Raw genomic sequence first — 20,036 nt, 5'->3', positions numbered from 1 at the left:
CTTTTTTCTTCTTTCTCGAGTTAGCTTTAGTTATCTGGGGTCCTTTGTGGTTCCACATACATTTTAGGGTTGTTTTTTCTCTTTCTGCAAAATATGCCATTGACATTTTGATAGGATTACATTGAATCTGTGCATCTCTCTGCATCATATGGGCATTTTAACAATATTAATTCTTCTAATCCATGAACATGGGATCTCCTCGCATTAATTTGTGTCTGCTTTAGTTTCTTTCATCAGTGTTTTACAATTTTCAGTGCACAAGTTTTTCACCTTCTTAGTTTACTCCTAATGTAAAAAGGCAACCTATGAAATTGTAGAAAATATTTGCAAACCCTATACCTGACAAGGAATTAAATATTAAAAAAAATATAAAGAACTTGTACAACCCAGTAACAAAAAATAATAATAATCTGACTTAAAAAGGGAAGGAGTCCCACAGTGGGTGGGGAGAGGGGCAGACACAGAATCAAGGGGGTGGGGTCACTGGCAGTGGCTCCTCCAGGCCACTAGATGGGGAGGGGACTGTGGGAGCACCTCCATGGAACCTGCTCAGGCTGGGAAGCAGCAGCAAGTCTGGGGCAGGGCCATGGCTTCAGTGAAGCTCCCATGGTCCTCATCTTCTGTTGGTCACCGGAGTTTGTGGTAATTGTTGCTGCTGTTGCTGCCTCCTCCTCTTCCTGTGGTGTCTCCTCAGCTGTAGTAGCCATATCTTTACACCTTGGGAGGGTGATACAGGCACCAAGATGTGCACCTGCTTATCTGCTACTGGGAAGCCAGTCAGCAGCTGCTGGTACACAGCCTCAGGACTGCAGGGCTTTCTCAAGTACAGCCTCCAAAAAAACCTGTTAGAGTCATTGTTACAACCCATGTAGAATGTACATGCTATGGGTTTTGTGCTGCTTAAGCTTACAAACAAGTAGATCTATCTACTACCTGGAGAATTTTCTTCCTTGGGCCTTCACATCATGTGTCCCTCTCTGGATGTGCACTTTCCAATGTGGATATGTATAGACCACCAACTTATGACCTTGTGTTGATGGAAAGATTTATGGAGAACTATGGAAGACAGGAATGTTTAAACATAAATCTTTGCAAACAGCATTGGAATGCATTTGCCTTATACACAACTAAAGCCATGGAAAGGTCAAAGATTCTGTTACAGTTACTATGATAAATTTCAGGGGGAGATTTATAGATCCATTGAACATCTGTGAGTATTGGATATGAGTATTATAGAATGACCTGCATCTTTTAACAATTACTTAAAAAAATACTGTAATATTGTATGTGGAAGACATCCCAGCATGTTACTAAATGCTGTCATGGAGCTCTAGAAGAACGAAGATGACTTTTTTCTTTTTGAGTTATACCACGCAAGCCAGTGCAAAAACTGGCAAGACAGTTCAGTGAGTTTTGCAGCCATGTAAAGGAGCAAATAGTCCTGTCCACGTGGTGCTTCAGTGAATGACCCAGCCATTAATGCTGGAAGAGACAGGTCTTTATTTACAATATTCCAGCCTTGGGGAGAGGGGCTCAGAACACTTGTGCTCAGAGCCCTCCTTTCCCTTGAGACCCAGTACTTCTCTTATTTTCCAAAAGGCTATGAGCCAAAACCAAACCAAATATTTCCTCCTTTCCTTATCTTAAGCTGGCTGAGCAAACAGTTCTCTAGTCTCTCTGGAAGGTACCAAAGTCACCATCCTCATGCACCAGCTTTCTTCCTCAGGATTTGGGGTATGTTGTCATTAGCTTCTGTGTACTAGTCCAAGAAAGCATGTGCCGTGTTACATTGGATCATGGTGAAGTACAGGAGAGGCACAAGTCCCAACTGTCCAGGTAAAGTCCAGGTCTGCAAGGCAGCAGGTAAGTGTCTTGCAAGGCAGGATCCTTGATGGCTTTGGAATCAACTAGAGTGGGCACAATCAGAGCAGCAACATGCCATTCTTTCCCTTACTAGGCCATGGCAGACTGGCTCCTACAGCCCACAAGGCTCTTATCTCACTACCAGCAGCATGGCAGAATTTCCCTCACTACAAGCTACATCCTGGCTCTTCCTCCTCATTCACCTTCACATTCACCCCTAGTTTACATCCTGACCTGGAGCCTCCTATGTGACCTCATCTCCAACTCCTTCCACAATGAATACATTTTCTAGTTTTCTTATACTGTCTACACTTATTCATCTGCCATCCCCAGCCAGGGAAAGAGTGATTCAGTGATCCAGAGGGACCATACCCCTTGCTACATCATAAGTCAGAATATATCCTGAAAGTCACACCCACCTTGCCCTGAGGTGGTAGCACAGCTATTAAACTAGCTAAAGACAGGTGGAAAAAGTCAGGAAAACTATTATAGCATAATCAATAAAATATAATTTTTAAAAAGTTGTCATTGTAATGCAAAGTACTTTAATCCTATCATCTGTTTCCCACATCTTCCAAACCATGGGCTGTGGGGGTTTTCTCTCATTTTCCTGAGCAATCCTTGCTCTGTACCCTATTACAGCTGGAGTACTTATGGTCCTCTGAGGCACTGAATTCTCAAGGATGCCACCTCGACATACTTATACTCTGTTCCAGGTCCCAGCCTTGCTCTCACCAAGATACTGGTAATACTGGTTTGAGGGAATTCTGAAACCTTAAACTTATAGAACTTTCTTGTCTTCTAGTAGGTACAGCATTTCCTTAATTACAACTCATTAAAAAATTTATAGTTTAGGGCAGTAGAAGGAAGGTTGGCATCAAATATTTTGATTAAAAGAGAATAATGGCACTTAAAGGCCCAATTGTGGCAGTTTTTTTAAAGTAACTTGTAAAGCATTTACCATAACCTAAATTTGTACCCTTTGCAGACTTAATGCGCATACATTCTGCTATAGTTTTGCAAATTGTACCCAAACAAAAAAGGTGGAATCTTTTTATAAAATAATTGCATTTATAAATGATCTAGAATAAAATATCCAGTTATAGTTATTACTACCTGTGTTACATAACATATCTTCACTTTAGTTGCTAATAAAGGGCTATACAACTCAAAAAGAAATGGGCAAAGATAAAAAGAATTGACACCATGACTAAGTGGGATTTATTCTAGTTGTGCAAGACTGGTCCAACATTTAAAAATCAAGTAATGTAATCTATAACATCAATAGGCTAAAAAAATAAAAAGTACATGATCGTAGAAATTGATGCAGAAAAAACATTTGTCAATATCCATCCATGATTAAAAACTCTAAGGAAAGTAGGAATAAAAGACTTGATAAAGATTACAAAAACCCTACAGCTAACATCAAATGAAATGGTAAGAAACCACTTAGTGGGCTGATGCTCCACTAAAATCAAGTACAAAGTAAGGAAATCCCCTCTCACCATTCCTTTTCAACGTCATACTAGAAGTTCTAGCAAATGCAATAAGGCAGAAAAAAGAAATAAAATGTATACAGATTGGGAATAAAGACATAAAACTGTATTTGTTCACAGATAACATGATCATCTCAGTAGACACTCTGAAAGAACCAACAATAAAACCCTTGGAACTAATAAGCAATTATTGCAAGATCTCAGGATTACAAGGTTAGTATACAACAGTCAATTACTTTTCTATATAACAGCAATGAACAAGTGAAATTTGAAATTAAAATACAGTCACTTTCCCTCCCAGCAGCATGCCCATGCCTTTCTTCCCTATCAGGTGTACATCTCCTAAACTCTAAGGATCCCCATGGGACTTTCAACCAGGGAAATAAAGGGCTGTGGCAGCTTGTTCTGGGCTAACCCTCTAACCTTGTCCCCAGGCCTCCTTTTCCGTGACTCTTCAGTAAGCCCATGCATGGCTGCTATTGGCTTACTAAAGAATCAGCCCTGCATTGGCTGACTTCTGTCAGTCACTTTTATTTCTCAGTGAGCCAAAGCAGCCCCAAGTAGGCTCTCTCCATTTGCTTCTTCTATCCTAAGCCCTTCCTTGTTTCACTGTCCCCATTGATAAATGTACTCTCAAAACAAAAAAAAACCAAAATGTCATTTATATCAGCACCCTAAAAATTAAATACTGAGCTTTAAATCTAATAAAATATGTATAAGACTTATATGAGAAAAACTATAAAATAAACTAATTTTAAAATGACTAAATAAATGGAGAGATATTCTATATTTGTGGATAGGAAGACTCAATATTGCCAATGTCAGTCCTTCCCATCTTGATCTATAGATTCAATGTAATTCCAATAAAAATTCTAGCAGGTTATTTTGTATATCTCAACAAACTAATTCTAAAATTTATATGAAGTGCCACAAGATCAAGAATAGTCAACACAATATTGAAGGGGAACGAAGTTGAGGGACTGACACTACCCAACTGCAAGACTTACTTTAAAACTACAGTAATCAGGACAGTGTGGCATAGGAGAAAATAAGAGACAAATAGAGGAAGGGAGAAGAATAGACATCCAATAAATAGACTGACATTATATATATACATACACACACTCAACTGATCTTTGACAGAGGATTAAGGGCAATACAATGGGGCAGCAACAAGTGGTGCTGAAACAACTGGATATCCATGGGCAAAAAAGTGAATCTAGATGCTGATATTTCACCCTTTACAAAAATTAACTCAGAATGAATCACGTAAAACACAAAATGATGAACCTCTTAGAGGATAACATAGAAAAAACCTAGATGATGCTGGGTATGGTGATGACATTTCAGATATAAACCAAAGACATGATCTATGAAAGAAATAATTGATAAGCTAGATTTCAGTAAAATTAAAAGCTTTTGCTCTGTGACAATGTCACAGGGAATGTCAAGGGAATGAGAAAACAAACTGCAGATTGGGAGCAAATGTTTGTGAAAGACACGTCTATAAAAGACTGCCATCCAAAATATACAAAGAACTCTTAAAACTTAATAATAAGAAAACAAACAACGCAATTAAAAATAGGCTAAAGACCTTAACAAACATTTCATCAAAGATATACACATGGTAAATAATCATACGGAATGATGCCTCACATCATATGTTACCAGGGAAATGCAAATTAAAATGAGGTACCATGTGACCAACCAATTAGAAGGGTCAATATCGGGACCACCGATCACACCAAATGCTAGTGAAGACGTGGGGCAACAGGAACTCGCACTCATTGCTTGTGAAATGCTAAAAGGTACAGCCACTCTGCAAGACAGTTGGGCAGTTTTTCACAAAGCTCAACATACTTTTACCATATCATCCAGCAGTCATAGTTCTTGATGTATACCCATAAGAGCTGAAAACATATCCCCACAAAACCTGCACATGGATGTTTATGATAGTTTTATTCATAATTACCAAAAATTTGCAAGCAACCAAGATATCTTTCAGTAAATGAATGGATAAATAACTGTAGTACATCTAGATAATGAAATATTATTCATCACTAAAATGAAATGATCTATCAAACCATGAAAAATGAAGGAAAGTTAAATGCATATTAGTAGGTGAAAGATGCCAATCTGTGTGATTCTAACTATATGACATTCTGGAAAATGAAACAGTATGAAGACAGTAAAAAGGTCCATGGTTGCCATCTGTTGGCAGGTGATGGGGAGATAAACAGGCAGAACAAAAGGATTTTTAAGCTTGTACAAATACTCTGCATAATGGCATAATTATGGGTACTTGTCTAAACTCATAAAGTATACAACACCGAGAGTGAACCATAATGTAAATATGGACTTTGGGTAATTATGATGTCTCAACAGAGGTTCATCATTTGTAACAAATGTATCATTCTGGTGGTGGATGTTGATAATGGGGGAAGCTATTTATGTGTGAGGTAGGAGGCATATGGAAAATCTCTGTACCTGCCACTCAGTTTTCCTGTGAACCTTAAACTCCTCTTCTTTAAAAAGCATTAATTTTTTAAGGGTAATGTTTTTTTTAAGAGGGGAGTATTTCTTTTTTTCTTTTTTTAAAAAGATTTTATTTATTTTTAGAGAGGGAAGGGTGGGAGAGAGAGAGAGAAACTTCAATGTGCGATTGCTGGGGGTCATGGCTACAACCCAGGCACGTACCCTGACTGGGAATTGAACCTGTGACACTTTGGTTCACAGCCCACACTCAATCCACTGAGCTACGCCAGCCAGGGCCAAAAATGCATTAATTAAAAAAAAAAAAAACAAGTAATGTATTCAAATAGGCATTTCTCCAGAGAAGACATGCCTAAATCATCAGGCAAATGCAAATCAAGATGACAATGAGATATTACTTTATACCTACTATAATGGCCATTACAAAAAAACAAATAATAGCAAGTATTGGAGAGGGTATAGAGGCATTACAGCCATTATATACTGTTGAGAATGTAAAATGATACAACCACTACAGAAAATAATATGGCCATTCCTCAAAAAATTAAAAATAGAATTGACATCTGATCCAGCAATCTCACTTCTGGGTATTTATCCAAAAGAATTGAAATCAGTATATTCTCATGTTCATTTCAGTATTATTCACAATAGCAAAGATGAAGAAACAACATAAATGTCCATCAGTGGATGAATAGAAAAACAAAATGTGGTATATATTACATACAATGGAATATTATTCACCCTATAAAAATAAGGAAATCCTACAGAATGCAACATTATAGATGAATTAGAAGGACATTTAAGTGAAGTAAGCTAGTCACAGAAGGACAAATAGTGTGTGATTCCATTTACATGTGATATCTAAAAAAGACAAATTCATAGAAGTAGAGAGTAGAATGGTGATCACCAAGGGCTTCAAGGAGAGAGAAACAGGAAGTAGTTTCATGGGCATAAAGTCCCAGTTATATAAAATGAATAAATTATAGAGACCTGCCGTACAACATTGTGCCTATAGTTAATAATACTATATTGTATACCTAAAATGTTATTAAAAGGGTAGAACTCATACTAAATATTTTTACTACCATTAAAAAAATGTAACATATTTGTTTAACACACTGCGTGTCTTTGGCATTGAACTTTTTATATTGAAAATAAGAGTATTAATTAGTTTAATGCCATAGTAGCTATGTAAGTCATCTATGGGATGACATGAGAATGAAGGCAAATACAGGACAGGGCAAAAGTAGGTTTGCAGTTGTGAATATATGAAACACAAAGTTTATTCTTATATTATTATTTATTAATTATTGTATTATTTTCCATATGAACAACTATAAAGCTAATTTGACCCACCCTGTAGATAACCCAGGGATAAGATGAAAGGAGAATATTATGGTAAGTGAAATAAGCCAGTTGGTAAAAGACAAATACCATGTGTGTGGTTGCTTCTCAAGTGCCCCCTACTGGGGGCCTGGCCTGCATCCCAGGCATGTGCCCTGACTGTGAATTGAACCAGTGACCCTTTGGTTTGCAGGCCGGCCCTCAATCCACTGAGCCACACAAGCCAGGGCAAACACCTTGTGATCTTATCTATAATTGGAACCTAATAAACAAAACAAACAAATAAGCAAAATAGAAACAGAGCCATGGAAATAAGGAACAAACTGACAGTTACCACAGGGGAGGGGAGAGAGGGATAATGGGGGAAAGAAAGGAAAGTGTCTAGTTAAGGAACATGTATGAAGGATCCACGGTAATGGACAACAGGGTGGCAATTGACTGAGGGAGCAGGGGGTAGGTGGGCAGGGAAGAGTAATGTGGGAAAAATTGGGACAATTGTAATTGAACAATAAAAAAGGAAAAGAAAGGAGAGTACTAGCATGAAAATTCACTGACGTATACTGGTGGCCAGAAAGAATACAGATACCAGTGTATATACCTCCACCCAAAGGGTCCTTCACACCACACACACAACATGCTTCAATGAATGAACTAAATGAGTTTCACTGAATGAACTTAATACTCTCCGGCTTGACCTGAGCTGCTTAAACATCTGTTACTTGACCTTGAAATATCAAGGATGTGCTAATGTATTCAGGAATCTAACTTGAAGTCACCTTCACTCACTGGACTGGAGACCTTGGACCAGGAAAGATCTGGAAAGAATCCTTCTTGGTCTGGCTGTGGAACAGGAGGTAACTCAGGCCCAAGAATGTTTGGAAGTTGAAATCATCCCCTTGTTGTAAAAAGGACACTCATTATTCTGCCAGGATGGTTTCTGAAGGCTCTCTTGGCTTTCCTAAGCCTGATCAAGGGTGCAGGGATTAGGGATTCCCACTGTGAAATTTAAGAACAGACTGAAGCCTCATTAGTTTCTATTTTGCATCTTCCACAGATAGGAAGGAGATATCTGCTTTATAAGCTTTTTCTGTCTTCACATTTTTGGGGTCAGCGATGAAGGTGTTCCTCTGTCGGGAATGAGAATGGGCACTCTGTAAACCGTAACTTAATTTTTTTTCAGTAAGAATTCAAAACTATCATACCATGCAAGATTGTTGTGAAAAATTAAACAATAAAATGTATGTAAAGAACTAAGTACGATGCCATGTACTTAGTGTGCATTCCAGAAATGTCTGCTGTTGTTGAGAAGGTCAGGCTGAAATTCTGGGGCAAAATAAGAACAGCTCAATGAAAGCTCTTTGGTTCCCTAATCCTTAACCTCAGGAAGCTTCACTCTTATCATTTATAAAATGAGATTAATAATACCTTCTTGATTTTGTCTAGAGTTGGTTGAAACTTCCAAAGAATTTAGCACTCTCATCACTAGTCTTATTTTAATAAACATTTAACCACTAGTCAAATTTCTTGGGCAATATAATCTGATATAATGGAGTGGGGAAGAAATGATTTGTACATGGACAAAATATACATATTGAAAAAATAACATCTTCATATTCATAAAGTGCTGAAAAAGCACTGAAAATGGATAAAGGTCTATACTAGATTTAGATACTGATTGTTTCTCTTCCTATATAAAAGGCAGAGAACTCTATAAAGAATGTTATTACTTTTTAATAGACTGTAACTACTTGGATTGTTGTACTCTCCATTTGATATTAGGAAGAGAATCCATTTCAATAAGGCTTGATACTTCAAAAAAATTTAAGGCAAATTAGCATTATGTGTTACTAAGGGACCTTTTATTTCCAGTTATTTTGCAAAGCAATGGAGGAGAGCTATGTTCTTGTTATACTTCTCTTTCACAGAATTGTTTCCTACCTGAGGTTACCTGCCAAGCTGTTTGCTTCTAATATAATGTGATATACTCTTTTGCTCTGAGACCCTTTGGAGACCATAGGTTCTTTTCAGGAACTTTTTTTTTAGTGCTTTACTTAGGAGCTATGAGTTAAGGATGCTATGAGGCTAATTAACGATTTTCTTTCACATAAGCAATGCTGGAACCTAGATATAATATAGCTTTACTTTCCAAATAAGTTGGAGGATTAAACCATAACATGCAACAGATATCTCAAATATATAAACTGATTCCAGGGCAGGTATATTGTCCTGGGCCCAACCTGTGAGAAACTGGATTATTTTCTTTAGGAGACCGGAAGATATTCTGTAAATGAGTTTTCTTAATACACAGTAGCCCTCATTTGTATACAATAACCTTGATTTTCTGAAGGTCATAGCCTCTCAACTGTCTTATGTATTTTTCCTTCTCAGAAGAGAGTGGGCTTCAAGTGCCTAAAGTTCTTGGAAAATATCAATTGAGAGAAAGGGACCTCATGAGAAATAAAAAGGCTGGAGCAGTTCCCTAGATGCCAAGAGTGCCAGTCATTCCTACAGTTCAGGAGGATGAAGATTGAGCTAGTGTGGTGGTCAACAGAGCCAAGCATGCAAAGTACAGCTCTCTGTGCTCACAAACTCTCCCCAAACTCTCATGTCTCTGAATTCCAATGCAATGGCTACATGAGATTCATTAAATGAAGAAGTGGAAATGGTGTTGTTCCAAAGGGCATAGGGGCTACGGAGGTGGTTGTAAAACAGGTGTCATAAACTAAGAGACCAAAATGAAACCATGAAAACCACAGCCTTCTTAGAATGGGAGGCCACCAGTCAGAACCGGAAAGCTACTTTCTAGTAGGACTGAATCTGAGTAAAGATGTGTTTGTCCAGTCACACACTCTTGGCAGCAGACAACTTGGCGTCAGGTCTCCCCTGGAGGGGTGTGAACAAATTGTCGATTCCACTACATCTTAGTCAATGGAGAAGTTGGAGGCCATAACTTCCCCAATATTTTTTCTCATGATAGTGTTACATAGGCCTGTTCAACACCAGGGAGATTAGGTTGTGATAAATAAACTAGGGGCCTATTGTACATTCAGAGATTGTTTACCCTCTAAGCCACTCTTGGACTGTCACAGGGATTTGAAGAATTCAATTAGTATTTTAGGACATGTGATTCTCTTACAGGTAAGAATGCTTATGCATTTTCTCATAAAGCTAGAAATTACAGGGAACATTTATACAAACTACCTTTATTTGTTCTTGATGAAGATGAATCCTTATGCAAGATATTTGGACTCGTGAAAGTTTGATGTTTCAAAAGGGCCAGATAATTCTGTGTGGGTTAGAGTAGTTCTCTTTATCAGATTAGACTCATTCTCCCTCTATCTCCACCCACCACCTTTTCTCCCATAACCCCAACTCAGGATGTTAAGCATTCTCCTTTGAGGACAGTATCCTGAAATGCCTAATTAGATGCTATCTTTTGGTGTATTCCATTGCCAGGTACCCAGTATGTCTAGTATAATAGAGGTTAGGTTTACTATTTTAAAATAAAATATTTTAATGTTCTTGGACTGCTATGAACATCATTGTTGTTTGCAAGATTTTTTAAAGAGGTGGTAGAATAGAGAATGGCTCTCTAATGTATTATGTTTTAAAGCTTTCCCTTCAACCAGGGACCACAAGAACCTTACATTCCAGTACTTCCCATAAGGTGTGTGTGAGGAGGTCCTATCAAGGATGTCCTGGGCCCTGGCTGGTATGGCTCAGTGGACTGAGGGCTGGCCTGTGAACCAAAGGGTAGCCAGTTTGATTCCCAGTTAGGGCACATGCCTGGATTGTGAGCCAGGTCTCCAGTAGAGGGTTCATGAGAGGCAACCCCACACTGATGTTTCTCTTTGTCCCTCCCTTCTCCTCTGTCTAAAAATAAATAAATAAAAAATGTTAAAAAAAAAATGTCCTGGACAGCCAAACTCCCTACTTGGCATCCTTTGTGTAGGATGCTCAGAATTGCCTTAGTGGGCTGCCACAGCACTGTAGCACTGTGATGGACTGTTTAGGTTGAACATCACAGAAGTCAGGTGCTGGATATGATGCATAGTATTATTATTCTACAACACATCACCCAATTTGCTGTATCTGAACTAACTACCTTTATTCTGTACTGGCTAGGCTTGGGACTTTAGGAAGCTCCCTTTTGAATCCAGGGTAAACTTGGAGTTTATAGAGTTTGAAGCCTAGATCACACCCAAATTTTATTGTTGCTCAAGGAACAGCTTTCTGACCCTGACCATTATCAGACTACTGGCCAGGAAGAGAAGTCCCACCCCAGCAAGCCAGTGGAGTCTAGAATAGCCAACCTTTAATTACTTACTACATTACCCAAACCTAGTATTTGCCAGGTAGAACTACCTGCTACTAATTTAGAGGTAGGCTTGCCAGCACCTGATTACATTTTATGGAGTATTTAAGCTTGCTATAGAATATTGTAGACTCAGTCACACCTTCCTCAGAGATAGCATCTTGCTTTTAAGTTAATATTTCTGATCTTAAACCTGAATGACTCTTAAAGATAGGTCACTATGTTTCTTCAAGATGATGGGAAATCACTTAGAAAGATCTTCATGGGATACATGGGGCCTTACATTTAGAAATACTTATTGGCATTAACATGACTGACATATGCAAGATGTGATATATATGGGTGAAAAACAAGGATCAGGTATAAATTTAACTGTGTCACTAATTTGTGAATAAATATATTGGTTATTCTCTGCATTAGGAAGTGATATGAACATGGGAATTTCATGTCATCCCGAAATTATATCTATGTGTGTGTTACATATATACATGTTAATACCTATATGTTTGGGTATACATATATATGTCTATATACATGTATATGTACAAATAGATGTAATGTAGTTTGTACAAGTATGAATAAATAAATAAAGGTGAGCAGCTATGAATTAAGTGGCTCTAAATCTCCTACTTTTATAGTAAATCACCTGAGGTATTCTTTAGCAGTGAACAAAGTTTTTCACATAATTTTATTATATTTTTTAAAGATAGCATTAGTATTAATTAAATGGATCCACAGGTAAATTTTTTTTTCTGGGAGTATTTTGACATCTTTGTTTATGAAACTTGGCAGATATTAAGTTAGTATTTTCATTTGAATAAACCCACTTAGTATGTACCACAACTTAAAATATAATCTCAACATATAGCACTTCACTACTCCATGCCATCCTTATAACTTAACACCACATTGAATGCTACAGTATTTCATAAATTTATTTCTTAAATACAAGCATGACTCTTGGACTTGATCATGGTTTCCATGTTCACTTTTAGCTACATTCAGGATTTTCAGTTACTCATTATTTTCCTCTATCAGTCTTTACTGGCAATAACACTTGGTGTTCAAATAGCACCATTTATAATAATCCAGAGTAATGGGCAGACATGATTCATGCACCCTCCCCTTGTCTGTGAGAAAGCAGCTCACAGAGTCTGCATACGGTGACCCTGAGACCCTCTGCAGTGACAGAGCCAAGGCAATGGCAGGACAGAAACTGAGTCAAGCTGGCATGTCCCAAGGTAAGGACTGTATACAAAGCCTGGGTTTCACACAAGTCAGGAGCCTAATGGAATACCCAGCTTGGAAGCCCCCGCTGCACACTCTTTGACCAGCCAGGCCCTTAAACACCGAAGTGTGATGAGTATTCATCTCTGACAAGGGCAGAGATGCCACGGTGAAGTGCCATGTGCTCACTCCTGACTAGACACAGCATGAGCCAAGACAAGTGTCCTAAGAAGAGGAAACTGTGGAACCAGTGGGCACTTTGCTATTCATGTGGCATTTAATACTTGTCACCATCCCATGTTCCTGTCTGTCTGATAACAGGACTGCTTTTGATATTTGCTCAGCTGCCCTTGTCTCCTCAGCAGGTAGGAAAGCAGCATGCATTCCCCAACCACCCAAAAAACAGCATCTAACCATCATCTTTTCTCAACAAGCTAAAACAACAATAGTTTAAATTACTCTGAAACTTTAATTTCAGGTACTTTTCCACTCAGCATTTGAAAGTTTGGATTCTCTTCTTTTTTGTATAAAGGCTGTCAAGGTGGTTAAGCTAAATTGTATGTCTTTCTCTATGTACATATCTACACCCAAGTCTCTTCTTTATTAATAAAAGGTGTCTTGATTGCAGTCCCAAAGCAACTCTGCACTGGATTCCAGGTTGTAAAACTCGGAGAGGAAACAATTTCAAAGGGGGACAGGAAGCAACCACAATAAAAAAGATGTAGCTTGATATTCATTTCTTCTAAGTCCAACTCAGAAACAATAATTAAGAGGAAGAAAAGAGAACCTAGCTTTCACCCTGCTCTCTTTACCAAACACACTAGCCCCAGACACTCTGCGGTCTTAAAGTGCAATTACTATTGTGAAGGCACCCAGGCCAGGGATCCGACTGGATAGAGTTCAAAGCAGAAACTTCAAATAGTGCTGCTCCTGACTCAGGCTGAGAGGGAGAGGCGAGATGGAGGGGAAAAGGGCCCGACAGTTCTCCGGCACTCAAGTGTAACAAAAGAAGTGTCCTCTCTTCACAAGGAAAAAAAAAAACTTAAATTGTAAGGAAACCTGGATGGAAAAATATAACTTTAAAAAAATTTCTATCTGGGGACATTCCAGTGTAGCAGAGTCAAAAGGCAGGCGAACGCAGTACAGAACCAGGAACAAGCGCTCCTCCTAGGTGCCCGGCTCCCATACAGTTGAGCCCTGTGGTCCTCGGGGAAGTCCTCAGGCCGGGGTACAGAGGAAGCACACTGGACTAGGGGCATCTGGTAGGATGTGGCTCTCTTCTCAGGCCTGTCTGGACTGGATCCATCACTGGGTCTCTGGCCATTGAACAACAGATAGTGGCCGCGGGTGTCCTGTTCCATTTTGAAGATCTCGTATTCCGTGTGAGGTAGTTTGATTCCCAGTGCCACACAGCCATTGGTATGGGTCACATCCTGCTGGACACCCACCTGCCAGGAGCCCTCGGCCCCACATTCATTCCCATTGAAGACATTGAGGAGTGAGGCTGTGGCTGCGTCCATGGGGGTGACCTTCATGTGATTCACTGCAAAGGAGAGAGGACAGTTCTGTGACTCTAAGGGAGTGAGCGTGCAGTGCAGAAAGTCCACGAGCACCTGCTGGTAGCACTTGTCTCCACAATGCCTTGTGATCTAATACCAACCCTGATACACATCCATCTAACTGCAGCCTGAGTAAAAAAAAGCATTCTGAAGTAGAAAAGTCAGCAATGTTGCTCTGAATAATAATTACTCCCAATTTGTGTGATCTGAAAAACCTACTACATTTAGCATATGAATGCTGAGCCCAGATTGCAGCTGATCACAATTGTCTTGGGTGACACTGACTCTTCAGGATTGAAAAAATATTCAATAAAACTGGAATTCTGATTTTTATGAAACAAATTTAAGGTTTTTAAATAGATGTGGCATCAAACACCTATACTAGCTAGAAGTCTTGCAAATTAATACTGGCCCATAAATCAGGCAACTAAAATAAATTAGGCTGCAAGCAAGAAACATGAGTAACTATATTAAATACAAACCCCAGCATTTATAGAGGATATCTTTTGAAGGCCCTCCCAGGAGACTGCAGTCTGTGTATACAAGGTAGGTTTGGGGTGAAATCAGACAAATATGGCCATTATCTCAGCTACAACTATCAAAGGTCTATTCTTGGAGCAACTCTGTCTTTCCTAAGAAGAGGGTTAAGATACCCAAGGACTTATCTGGGTTACCAGCAACACTTCATACTAAACAGACTGGACCATGAAATGCTATCCTGAAAGCAGTCATACCCAGTGTCAATACTGTCCCTCTTTGCCTTGCAAGGCTGACACCACCTTACAAACATGTACAAGCTTAAAAAAAAATCTAGATAGAGGCCAAAAGACCTCCCTTCCAAATAATCTCATTCCTTACTTTCCTCACTCATGCTTCCTAAATCTCCCACTTTTGAGAAGCATGTGACAAGTTTCCTGGCTAGGACAAACCCAGCAGTGGAAATGACAGCTCTGAGTCCCCGATGTGTAACTAACATCTGCTCTTTATTGCCCACTAAAGAAAGCACAATGCACACAGTGTGATATTATCACAGAAGTAGCTCAGAATATGCCATGAGCTGCACATAAGAAAAAAAAAAACACAGACTTGAGATTTCATTTCTAGTCACATACTCATGGGCCACATCTGACACCACACACAGTGGTTGGTGTGGGCTTCCCAGCACCACAGCCTGCAGTTTCAGCAGCCTGCCCTGGCTGGCAGACTGGAGCTCAGAAGCTGTTGTAAATGATGACCTTGGGGCAGAAAGTGTTCCCTATCATCTTCCCTAACACCTCCAGAAGAAAGGGGGCCCTTTCCCTTGGGTTCTGCCTCAACAAAAGTCACAAAACTGCTCACTCTCCCTCACCCATTGGGCTGTTATGTTGGGGTTTGAGGGAGGAGACCTACCTTTGAACACAAACTCGGTTCCTCCCATGACCCTGGAGGAGTGCACACCCCGGCTGTAACGGCCCTTGGCATAGATGGTGAAGGTGGGGTGCTTGCAGACAGGGTCGGAGTAGTGGTAATAATGCCCTTCCCAGGTGTTATTGTTGTCATGGAAGATGAAGTGGCGTGTGAGGAAGAGGACTTCGGGCCGCACCTCACAGCGCTGGCTCACCCATTCACCGTGCAGGCCAACAGTGAGGTCAGCCTTGGGGGGCAGGAGGGGAGGGTGATGCTCATCCGACCGGTGGATGATTCGACAGGCTATGCAGGCATGGTCGTGGTTCTGCAGTTATGAGACAAACACAAGGAGAGATCTTGCTTCATGACAGAGCAGTGTGCGCGTGCTGTGCAAATGGGGACCGCCATGGCACGGGTGGCGAGGCACCTGAGCACTGTCACCTGTGACCTGGGTACCCAAGAAGCACCTGCAGCCTTGCTCCACTGCATAGATGGGGTGTGTGTGCATGTGTTTGGTCAACATTAGACACTTAACCTAAATATTTCATAAAGAGATATGGACTCTCTTTAGAATCGTATTACATTTTCAAACCATGTGTGCTAGACACTTGCAAAAAAAGGACTGTTATCACCTCATACCCATTTGGATGGCTACTATTAAAAAAGAAACAGAAAATAACAGTGTTAAAAGGATGTGGAAAAATTGGAGCTCTTATGCAAACACTGCTGGTGGGGATATAAAATGTTGCAGCTGCTATGAAAAAGAATTACTACATAATCCAGTAATTACACTTTTGATTTATAACCAACAGAGTTGAACCCAGGGTCTCAAAGAGATGTTTTTTCACCCATGTTCATTGCTATTATTCACATGGAAACAACCCAATGTACATTGACAGGTGAATAAACAAAATATGCTATACTCATACAGTGAAATACTCTCCAATCTTAAAAAGAAAATTCTGACATGTGTTGTTCTTCCATGTACAACATGGAAAAACCTTGAGGATGTTGTGCTAAATGAAATAAACCAGAAACAAAAGGACAAATACTGTGTGATTCCACGTACATGAGGGGCCTAGAGTGGTCAAGTTCATAGGGATAAGAAGTAGAATGGTGGCTGCCAGCAGAAAGGGGGGTGAGCATCTAATGAGCACAGAGGTTCATGTGGACATAGATGAAAAGTTCTGTGGATGGATGATGGTTGCATAATAATATGAATGTACTTAATACCACTAAACTGTCCACTTCAAAAATGGTTAAGATGGTAAATTTTGTTATGTGTATTTTATCACAATTAGGTTGTTTTCATTAAAAACAACTGGGAGACACAAACATTTTTTAAAAAGGACACATCCAATTGCTGTGGATAAGAAAGGGAGCTGTCTAGTAAAGTGCATGAAGGAGGCGGCCCAAAGGCAGGCAAGAGTGGAGCCTCAGAAGTCAGCAGCACACCTGCCATCCATTTGTGTCTGCAAGCCTCGGGGTTTGGGAGGTTTATAGGCTCTTACTATGCTTCCTGCTTTATAGCTTTAAGCCACTTAATAAGTGCAAGATAGCTGTGGCTCTCTCAGGAGCTACCCTCTTGTTGAGTCTGCTTTGTAACACTAACACAGACCCTGGAACAGGGCTCTTTAGGTCTGTGGCTAGAAGCCGATTAGTAGGGTGGTCAGACACTGTCAGCCATGTAAATCCTGGTGGCCCAGAGGGCTCAAAGATTACACAAAAAGCTGAAGTCTAGAGGACAGGAGAGTTGGGTTCATAACCATACCTGCTGTTGTCCAGCTGTTTGACCAAAGTCACAGATACTAGGGCCTGCCTCACCTGGAACTGGGGACCACCTATCTCTCTGCTATAATCCCTCCCACACAGGGGGCTATAAAGTCAGCTGGCCTAACAGGCACTGGCTGTGCTAGAAGCACAACTCAAATCTGATCAATGCTGTGGTAGGGGGTTGACAGTTGAGGTTCAGCATTCAGGTGAGTGGCCCACAGACCCCAGCCCTTGTGCTCCCCTGTCCAGGGGCCCATGTGGTACAGCAGCTTACTGGCAGTTGGGTGCTCTGGGCATGCAGGCAGGCAGGCAGGCAGGCACATGATTAGTTTCTAAAAGTCAGAGTTCCAAACCTCAAAGCCCTTTTCATCTCCAGCACTGAATCAATAATGTAAGGTTGCTGTGGCTGCTGTTCAGTTCAACACTCAACCATCTCAGACTGTGGGAGAGCAGTGGAGGAGAGGGCCTCCCTGCTGCCAGTCCTCTACATTCTCCTCCACGGAGAGCTCAACACTTGCTCACTCATTGCTGTTTTCATTATCAGATGAGCTTAGATTTGTACTCCATGAGACAGAAGGGTTCCTTTACTAACACTGTTTGTAGGTGATGAGATCAAACAGGCAACCACAGTGTGAGATGAAGGCGAGGACAGACGGGACTCACTGTCCTGGGTCCCAACACATCCTGAGTCCTGGGCCTTGTGCTTTCCTAAAAAGGGCTCTGGGGGCACACAGGAGAAGCTGCTCAGCAGCCTGTGGTCAACAGCAAGCTGCTGTCTAGAGCAATGGTAAGGAAACAGAGAAGGAACGTCTGCATACAGCTGTGCTTAACTGCCTGGAAAGACACAGCTTCGGCCAGGCCCCGAGAGCCAGTCCCCAAGCCCAGGCTTTCAGCAGTGACTTGCTTGGCAGCTGGTGACCTGGGGCAACCAGGGTTATTTACCTCTTCATGTTTCAATGTCGTCATATATAAAATGGGGATCGTTATACTTACTTGCATAACTGCTAAAAGAAATGAGTGATAGATTAAGGTGGTTCCCACTCAGTGAATCCAAAACCACTGTAAGGAGGAAGACTAAATAAATGGCATGTTCCACACTACATGTGCCACTATCTTTCAAATGCACATTAGGCTGAGTGAGATACACATTTAGTTAAAAGAAAGCAACACCAAATTCAGTAATTTTACCATCAAGTATTTTCTTAGTAAACTACCAGGAGGTAAAAGTCCCAAATTTTTTTTGTACCTGGAAGGGAACTCTGATAACTCTAAATCTGAGATGGGAAGTTAATATGATTGATCTGTAACATCTTAGCTCCTGCACCCAGGAGGCAGCCCCTTAACTACTAGCAAACACTGTCATGATCAGCACCTTTATTAAACTGTCCCTGTGGCCCCTGTTCCCTATCCCAGTTCCACATAGTCTCAGTAAAACCAGCCCAGCGCTCAGAGTCAAATATCTGGGATCTCATGGACAGGAGGGAGGGATAAACAGGCAAAAACACCATTCTGGTGTTGATGCCTGTTAACAAGGATGATGCACTCTGTAGGAGATGGCCTTGGAAAAAGAAGACCCTCTAGGAGCACAGGCCAGGTGGCTTTCAAATCGCCCACAAGAGATCCATACTACTCCACCTGGAGCTCCCAGGTGCCAGGCCTGCTTACTGCTCTGCCACCTGCCCACTGAGCAGGTCCTAAACAGCCCAAGTGAACTGCCTGTTTATTTAAGCTTGCATGGACACCTCCCCTTCCTCCCATTCCCCATAACTTGCTTTGCTGTCTGTAATTTGAAAATTTTAAAAACATCAACTGTGACCACTTCATTTCTGGCCATTCTAAGAAGGCATAAGTCTCGATCCCTGAAAAGAATGTCTATTTCTTCCAATACCAACATCAATTCAGAAACTGCCCCGGAGCTTCTTAGATCACAAAAGGAACAGGCTCAGTGAGGGAGGTGGGCACAGCTGTCAGGCTAAGGTTGTTTTAGAAAGGTGCTGCCCCCAGCACAGTAGCATCTGGGGTTCACATGGTGCTTTTAAGCAAAATGGGCCAGGGCTCTTGAGCTCTGAGATGAGGACCTGGCTGAACTGTGATCAAGTCAGTGAATGATGGTCTTGAGCTGAAGCATTTCTGTTTCTCAGCAGAGAAAAGCAGATCAGGTAGTTTTGGGAAAACTTGCCATCCATTAGTTGTGTCTGCGAGAATTTAGAGAGGGACTAGGGGGCCCTTAGTTATTGGTTTTGCCAAATTCCTAAACTAGTTACATTTTTGTTTATTGTGGTAAAATAAACATAATGTAAAACTTACCATCTTAACCATCTCATGTGTATGGTTCAGTGGTACTGAACCATACATACAGTATGGTTCACACTGTCACGCAACCACCACCACCTCCAGAACTTTTTCATCTTCCCAAACTGAGACTTAATATCCATGGAACAGTAACTTCCCTTCCCTCCTCCCAACCCAGCCCGGACACCACCATTCCACTCTCTGTCCCTATGATTTTGACTACTCTAGGTAGCTCATATAATTGGAATCGTACAGTATTTGTCCTTTCTGTGACTGGCTTATTTCAGT

General features: G+C 40.7%; 1 protein-coding gene and 1 pseudogene across 1 annotated transcript in view; one reads left to right on the top strand and one right to left on the bottom strand.

Moving 5' to 3' along the window:
* The first annotated feature begins 432 nt into the window (after positions 1-432).
* Positions 433-1,805, top strand: LOC114506022 (annotated as a pseudogene).
* Positions 1,806-12,260: 10,455 nt separating this feature from the next.
* The window catches only part of APCDD1 (APC down-regulated 1), a 31,553-nt gene continuing 23,777 nt past the window's right edge, over positions 12,261-20,036 (bottom strand). Inside the window, exons 4-5 of the mRNA XM_028523980.2 lie at positions 15,687-16,008; positions 12,261-14,281 (exon numbers count right to left, since the gene is read on the bottom strand). Coding sequence (XP_028379781.1) covers positions 13,830-14,281; positions 15,687-16,008 — 774 coding nt within the window. The 3' untranslated portion in view covers positions 12,261-13,829. The remainder of the gene's footprint in view (positions 14,282-15,686; positions 16,009-20,036) is intronic.

This window comes from Phyllostomus discolor, chromosome 9, assembly GCF_004126475.2.
Source record: "Phyllostomus discolor isolate MPI-MPIP mPhyDis1 chromosome 9, mPhyDis1.pri.v3, whole genome shotgun sequence".
NCBI lineage: Eukaryota > Metazoa > Chordata > Mammalia > Chiroptera > Phyllostomidae > Phyllostomus > Phyllostomus discolor.
This window is presented reverse-complemented; position numbering and strand designations above follow the sequence as displayed.